The sequence below is a fragment of the Pyrus communis genome, chromosome 13, assembly GCF_041283825.1.
Source record: "Pyrus communis isolate YQ-2024b chromosome 13, ASM4128382v1, whole genome shotgun sequence".
Classification (NCBI taxonomy): Eukaryota; Viridiplantae; Streptophyta; class Magnoliopsida; order Rosales; family Rosaceae; genus Pyrus; species Pyrus communis.
This window is the reverse complement of record NC_142577.1, coordinates 21,162,501-21,171,046: the sequence shown is the minus strand read 5'-3', so window position 1 is coordinate 21,171,046 and position 8,546 is coordinate 21,162,501. Positions and strand designations below refer to the sequence as shown.

The 8,546-nt window shown below is 34.4% G+C and overlaps 1 protein-coding gene across 1 annotated transcript; it reads left to right on the top strand.

Annotated features, from left to right (window-relative positions):
• The first annotated feature begins 4,018 nt into the window (after positions 1–4,018).
• Positions 4,019–6,565, top strand: LOC137737738 (epoxide hydrolase 1). The gene is made up of 3 exons (XM_068477289.2): positions 4,019–4,601; positions 5,836–6,077; positions 6,164–6,565. Exons 1-3 carry the CDS (start codon positions 4,125–4,127, stop codon positions 6,411–6,413), a joined length of 969 nt encoding a protein of 322 aa, XP_068333390.2. The 5' UTR covers positions 4,019–4,124; the 3' UTR covers positions 6,414–6,565.
• The last annotated feature ends 1,981 nt before the right edge of the window (positions 6,566–8,546 follow it).

Below are 8,546 nucleotides of genomic sequence, written 5' to 3'. Positions count from 1 at the left end.
TCTCTCCACATTAAATTTTAATTTTATTAATATGCACATATTTAATTCTTTAATTTAAGGGGGTTTTGATACAGATGCCTAGATTTTAAAATTTTGAGATTAAACATTTATGCCTTTTAGAGTTTTGATTAAACATTTTCTTACTATTTAGGTGCCACATGGATTAGAAGTAGCATTTTTTATAATTTAAATTACCCAAACTGCCATTATATAAATATACCTTTTAATTCCTAGATAATACATCAAACTCCTAAAATCTTGTAGATAAATATTGTAGAATTTAATTCCAATAAAAAGTCTTTCAAAATACCCATGAATGCAACTTGCCATTATATTTAATATACCTTTTTGGTATGTTTGTTTTCTTTTTTGTATGTATTTAGTACGTTTATATTTATTTAAAAAAAAAACATATTTGGTATATATATTTCCTCTTGATTAAACATATATTTCTCTTTATTACATATTTGGTACGTTATTTTATATATTTTCTTGGTACGTATTTGATATGTTCATATTTATTTTTTGTATGTATTTGGTACATTTATATATTATTTTGGTACGTTTATATTTATTTTAAAAGAAACATATTTGGTAAGTTACTTTATATATCTTCTTAGTACGTATTCGGTACATTTAAATATATTATATGAACGTACTAGCCTCAAGCCTCCGAAAATAGAGAATACATCTAATTATCTCACATGATATCAATGTAAAATAGTGAAAACAAACACTAATTGAAATGGATAAGTCCATTCAAAATTCAAAAATGAGGATCATAGAATTCTAACGTGGGAGAAGAAACCATACAGCTCAAATGTGGGAGAAGAAACTGGCTTTCTAAAAAAATGCCACATACAAAAATATATCAACCTTAAAGGATAATAATTAACATTTTAAATTAAAAAAAACACAATAATTACATGTAATCTAAATAATTATAAAAACACTGACATGGCTATTATTTAGGCATTCTAATCAAATTTCAAAATAGAACCAATATTTAATCTAAAGAGTATTGGAAAAGTGCAGGGATTCTAATTTTCCCTTAATTTAATTACATTGTTAGTCTTTTGGAGAGCCTATATATTTTACTAATTGCTTTTCTTTGGATTAATTAAGCGGGATGCTAAATGGGGTTGGATTTGTTTGTCCGTTTTTGTTTTTTGCAAACTGCAAAGGCGTTTGAACTTTGATCCTTTGGAGGAGAGTTAGATCCTCCTTTTGGTGTTTGTTGTTGCTCGTTCTTATCTTTTGTTTTGTCTATTAACTGTTAGTCACTTGGTGATGGAAAAAGTTGTTTGTTGGTTGAGAAACCCTAATAGGACTTTTTTTAAAAGTGGAGCTGTCCATGATAGCTTCATAAATTTTATGCCACTTAATAACTTAACGTGACCAAAACTTGTAAAGGTAATGCGCAAAAATGGTGATGCATATCTTTTGACCAGGGCAATAATGTGCAAGCTCAACGGCAATGTGACCAAAACGTCATATGCCAACTGCCAATCAGAAGGAGCAGATGATGAAAGGGGATATAAGGGAATGATAAGTCGGTTTCATGGAGCTACCGATTCCTGTTTGGTTTGACACATTGTGGAAGATCCGAAGGCCCTGCTGTTTGGGATCACTGGAGGCTACTGCTGCCCACACGCGCCGCTGAGCTAATGAGGTTGTGGGTATTTCAGTTATTTATTTATTTAAGTGGGCCTTAATAGTGGGTTTAGATACAAAGTCTATTCTTTATGCTTCATTGATAGAGCCCAAATATTTTGTGGTGTGAAAAAAAGAAAGAGGTAGGCGTGTTTCAACACCATCCACCTTAGTATACACGTGGCCACAACTGAGGACAAATTAAAAAACTCTCAATTTTGTATGTAGTGGATTGTTCTGATAAATAGGGTACTGCATATTCAATTCATTGCGTTCTAGTTCAAAGTTCAAACCCATTGCGTTATTGTAAATAGGGTATTCATGTTCAACCTACTGCGTTCCGGCCCAAACATTGTGCATATAGTTGATTGCTCTAGTAGATAAGTCACTGTGGGGTTTGCTTTTCGCTTCTTGAGAAAGCATTTCGTTTTCCTTGATCTATTTGGTATTTCCACATCATTTTAGAGTTAGTCTCTCTCTTACGTGTTGCACCTTGGTGAACCTCAACAAGAATTTTTACCTTTCTCTTTTGTTTGTGAGCAAGCATTGGCATTACATGTCAGTTTAATAAGTTTAAATTTATTTTTATTTTCAAATTGAAAAGCGCTCAAGCTAAATGGAACCGTACCAGTGGCAAATGAAAACGTACCAATTCTAAATTAAAATTTACCCAATTACGAAACCATATAAAAATGAATATTTCATCATTTTGGTATAATTAAAAAAAATATATTCATAGATGATACTCTAGATAATTTTTTATTTTTTTTTGGTAGATAAGTAAAGTATGTAACAACTTTTAGGAACTGAAGATAAATCTTAATTATTGTAGATAATGCTAAATTAGAAGGATAAATCAGTTTGAATTAACAAAAAGACTAATGAATGTTGATTGGTGTCACAAATGTCCAATAAAGGAAATTCAAAACTCAAGGTGCGTATCAAAATAAACAAAGTAAATGGAGATCATTGACATATTCCGTAATATATGACCTTAGTTCCATGTGGAGGAGGATTCTCTTATTTCTTATCTCTCTTTATTTTTATTTTTATTTGAACTATTACGATTAAACCACGTTAATATATTATATTAATTTTTTTACAAAAACACTAAGATAAAAAATAAAATATGAGAAAAAAAAGAGAAAAAAGAGTGAAAATAGGAAAAGAAAGAATCATGCTCTGCTTCGTGTACACAGCAGATTCTGGGCTCTGATGTTCTGTGCAACAATTATTAGCTAGGAAAATAAATCTTCTGAGTTCTGGGTCCCACTCCCATAATCCGATTCTCTCAAAAGCGAGGGGAGAGAGGCCATTTCGTGAAACACATTTAACCCGTATTTCGTTCCTTTAGTTCAGTGGGCTCTGATGGTCGTCGTACCGAACCCTAACTAGTATACTGACGGTTTCGTCCTTTTATTTAAACCATTTAGTATTCATCTTCATTTATAAATAAAAAATTTTAAGCTTGATTCTTATTAAAAGTAGATTTAAATCTTATTATTACTAACATATTATGAGACTAAATCTATTATCTTTATTTTATTATAGATAATATCGTTTATTAAAAAAAAAAATCTTGTTATTTATCACCATAAGTTTTTATTTTATGATTACTCCTCGAACATTTATAAATATTTCCTCACCATCAGATTTTCACATTTTCATTCTCTATTTGCATACAACTCGTGAAACTATCTGTATATCTCTGTATGGTATCGACTCATTTAACATGTTGTCATGTAAGAAATGTAGACCGAATAATGGATGCATGTTGAGTACAATGGTGAAGCATCTACTATTCCTAAAAGTTCAAGAGGTAATTTAATTACTAAATTAAAGTTTATATTTAGCTTGCCACTTTGCACTATGGTATTGTTATCTTGGCAGCCGAACTACCACACCTCTTTATTGGAACCACCATCACTATCACCAACTCATTGCTCTTGTCACCGTTGTCGTTGTCATCACCTACACTATCATGTTAATTTCTGTCATTATATGCAATTATCTCACACTTGCACTTCTAATATTTCTGAGCAAGTAGGTATATCCGCAATAGCATAATCTATTGTTCGGTTAGAAAATGTACAAGTTGCGTTTCCATACTTTCTGCATTCAGTTCTAGCTAATTTTGTGGCTTTTGATTGACCTGAAAAACGTACATGGATCCTTAAATGTCGTCCATATTTAATTATTTAGACTTTAATTTCTAATCATGTTGGCTAATTCTCAAAATAAAGAAACTAACTGTTTCTAGTGATGGAGAAAAAGGGAAAGCATCTTCCATTTGCAAGCTAGTTGTTTTCACGTGAAAGTTCACCTCCCTTCTCTATCTTATCTTCTTACAGATTCTCAGTTACCATCAGACCATTTCTGCTGCTTTCCTTCTATAAAAAGACACCCAAACACTAATCACTCACTGATAACTATTACGAGAGAGAGAGAGAGAGAGAGAGAGATCGACGATCATGGAGTCGGAGGGAATAGAGCACCGAACAGTCCAAGTGAACGGCATCAACATGCACGTCGCCGAGAAAGGGCATGGCCCACTCATCCTCTTCATCCACGGCTTCCCCGATCTCTGGTACTCCTGGCGCCACCAAATCCTCGCCCTCTCAGCCCTCGGCTACCGCACCGTCGCCCCCGACTTACGCGGGTACGGCGACACTGATGCCCCCGCCTCCCCCTCCAGCTACACCTGCCTCCACGTGGTTGGAGACCTCGTGGCGCTCCTGGACACCATCGCACCCGATCAGGAGCAGGTGTTCGTGGTGGCCCACGACTGGGGCTCCATCATCGCTTGGTACCTCTGCCTGTTCCGGCCCGACCGGGTCAAAGCCTTGGTCAGCTTGAGCGTGGCGTTCTCGCCGCGAAACCCTCAGAGGAAGATCATCAAGTCCCTTCAAGCTGTTTATGGCGATGACTATTACATTTGCAGATTTCAGGTTTGGTATTTTATATATTTTTTTAGGGATTTTTTGAGCCCATGAAATTCTATCCGTACTTTACTATTGAAATTTTTTTTTATTGTTTTTATTTTATTTTTAGGTCAACCTTAACATCAGTCCCTAATGGTAAATTTGTTTACAATTTAATCATCTTTCAATTGTCTCTCGACTTTCAATTTAGTTGTAAGCTTTTCTAATGTTTTAAAGCGTGCCATCAAGTTTCTAACAATTTTCTTTGTCCACTAGAATAATTTGAATAAACCAAAAAAAATGTACAAAAACATTGAAGGATTTAATGGTACGAAACATATTCGCATGTTTTTAAAATATTAGAGGGAAACAGGTTTAATGGACAATTCATGGGGGTAATGGGAATTACAAAAAATTTTCCTCAACTTATATCATGAAATGAGAAATGTAAGAGTTAGACCAAAAAAGAAAAGACTAGTAAGATTCACTTTCAATTTTTTAATTTAATTGAACCTTAAGGCTTGCTTTTGCTTATTAGTTTAATCTCTACAAGCTACAACATATTGCATTTGCCTATTACGCTATTCCAGTGATTATTTTAAAGAGCTTAGTTTTCTACACCATCTGGACAGATTGAAAACGACCATCTGTGTAATGAATCTAAATCCCAAAGTATTTTTGTTTTTTGTTTTTTTTTTTTTTTTTTAAAGTAGGATGTGGCATCAATATATTGTTTGATTGCAATTTCTACCTTTCAAAAGCAAATATTTGAGTCTGTTTTGCTCATCCTCTACCAGCCCAAGTTAACCGTTATTCTTCTTTATAATTGTGACATAATCCTGCCCTGTGTCATCAAGATTAAGGTTGGTTAAGCTATACATTTCATTAAATCTTTATGAAAAAAATAATCAACTTTGTTATAAGCTGAAATTGCAATGAATGTTCTCTTCTCATAGACTGTGAATCTGAACTAATAATCAAACTGGGTTTGTTCGAAAACAGTATTGTTTGTTTTTGGAGAGAAAGGTAAATTCATTACCAGCACATCATAATTACAAGAAATGAGGCTCAACTACAATATATGCACATCCGAAATATGGACCACCACAGGAAAACAGAGAGAAGCCCAAAAAACAGACTTTTGTGCCCAAACAAAACACCAAAACAATAAGATACTATCTCTGTAATTTCGAAATCCCATACTCGCTTAATATCAATTGCAATTTTTTCTTATGACTAGACAAATTACTCATATTTGTAGGAGCCAGGAGTGATAGAAGCTGAGTTTGCTCAGATGGGCACTACAAGAATTTTGAAGGAGTTTCTAACATATAGGAACCCTGGTCCACTTTTCCTGCCTAAAGGCAAAGGATTTGGACGTCCCACAGATGCTCCTATTGTCTTGCCAAGTTGGTTGTCTGAAGATGAGGTTAACTACTATGCCACTAAATTTGAGAAGACGGGCTTCACCGGCGGTATAAACTACTATCGGAACTTGGACCTGTACGTAATTTTCTTCGAACTTTGTATGGCTGATAATCTAGTAATCATTCTTGTTTTAATTAACATCTTGTGCATGAACAATGCAGCAATTGGGAACTGACTACAGCATGGACTGGTGCTCAAGTGAAAGTTCCGGTTAAGTTTATTGTTGGAGACCAGGACCTAGTTTATAACTCTCCCGGTGCCAAGGACTTCATACACAAAGGCGGGTTCAAGAAATATGCGCCGCTTCTGGAACAAGTAGTTGTAATGGAAGGAGTTGCCCATTTTTTGCAACAAGAAAAGCCTGATGAAATCAACACACACATTCACGACTTCTTCAAGAAATTCCATTAGCCACATCTACTTGTATCGACGCTAGCTACAGCCTACTGGTGTTTCGATTAAGCATTTTTTGCCTCTGACTTTTGAACTACATTGTAGTAAACATCATCATGTAACTTTTATCAACTGGTTTGTTTATGTTATTGTACCATGTATTTTTAAAATAGCTTCGACATTTTTTTATACAAGCGATACTTTTGAGGGAGTTAATAACCATGCAATAGTGTGTATCTTGATGAAGTCTTGACTTTTTGCTTGGTTCACGAAGCTGTGACTAAGGTAAAAACCAAACTTATATTATAGAGGTAGTTTATGCACCACTTTCTCATTTTCTCACTAACCTGATAAAATGTGTAAAGTGATTCAATGTGAAACGTTGGGGTGTAGTATGAAAAACTGAAATCTTGTGAATCATTTTAAACTAATCATAAATCGTGATGGTGCATGTAAAATGTGCTTGGTCCTAAAAACATGCCTTGAACATAAATGAATGAATATGAAAATTATTAATAACAACAAATCAGAAAAACACTTCAAACTCAATAATCATTGAGATACACACACACACATATATGTGACACTTACTTTTCTATCTTTTTTAGAGATACTCGTCTCTAAAAAAATTGTTTGTGGCCCATCCACGAAACATCATGCTTATAATCAGAATCATTAATATATAAAACATTATGTAAAAATCATTGCTACAAAAGTCAATAAAAATAGATATTTAGAAATTGAATTGTATAAAGCATATTGTCTAAATTGGCAAAAATATTACAAACCATCTATCTATTTGCTACAGTTTGATTGACTAAACGATCATGGTTTTAATTGATTTTTTTTTTTTTTGTAGAAATAATTTTTATGCCTTGTTTTATAATATGAATAGTTTTGATGATAAACAATACCGGTAATGGATCGGCCTGACCGCCATCAAACCCTATGATCATATCTTTCATTTAACTTGAACCCAATCATAGGAGGATTAGGTTATCAGAGATGAACCCCCAGTAAGCAAATATATGAGACATAAGTAATACACAAAAGTATAAGTGTGCGATAGTTCTGTTATCAGAGATGAACTCTAAAAAGGTGCATTTATACTAGTCGAGTTAGAGACATTTTAGGATATGGAATACTCCCAAATGATATCTAGAAGGAGATATTGTAAAAAAATGAAGACAAGAAAATAGATGTTGATAAACAATAAAACACAAAGAGCTGGATGAGGAAATAATATCTAACTAGTCGGCATTGGATTTATAATCTTTAGATTGACGAGGTTTTTTGAATAAACCAAAGAAACGCTCCATTCTCTCTCCAATTTCTTGTGAAACCCTGAAACAAAAGAAAGCCTTAGGTCTAGTTCCAATGTTGCCAACTCCTTGCTTCGATTTGGGGTCAGTGGCAAACCTCCTCGCCTCCACTCTACATCTCTCTCACCACACCATCTCTCTGTTTCTTCCTTCCTTCTCTCCCTTTGCCCCTTTGTCTCTCCTCCCACCTTGCAATCTCTTTAATTTATTTTCCCCTTTCCCTACGCATGCATGTCCTCCTCCCTTCCGTCACCCATCTGCCTCTACTTCTCTCTCCCCACTTGCCGCCATTCCATCTCATGTGGCCATTCTTCTTCTGTTTCCCAGTTCAATTTTTTTCTTCAGCTTTTCTCATTTTTTTCTTCATTTGTTCAGCCCGCCTTCCTTGCCCAATCTCTTCCCATTTTCCCACCATTTGGAAGCGACATTTAGTAATCGTTGGTGGGTCGAATCCTCCCATCGACACAATAGCTACTTCATGCGGCAAGTTCGACATAGCACACCTTGAGGACGAATTTCGATGGTCATATTTGTTGAAAATCAATGTCAAAGTTAGGCAAGGAAAGTTATGCAATGTTAGGTATGGTTGAATAAAAATTATTAGGTGCAATTAATGTGTTTTGTGTGGTAATAAATAATCTTAGTTTAATCATTTGGTTTGCTATAAATACCCAAGTTCTCAAGCATTGTAAATCATCCAAGGAGAAACAAAGCCTAGAGCTAAATAAGAAAAGCTTTGCTAATTAGTTTGGTTTGTGAGCTTTCTTTAAGAGTGTGCTCTATTTTCTTCTTGTTGGGATCATTAGAGTTATCTTGGATACTCTTCTTA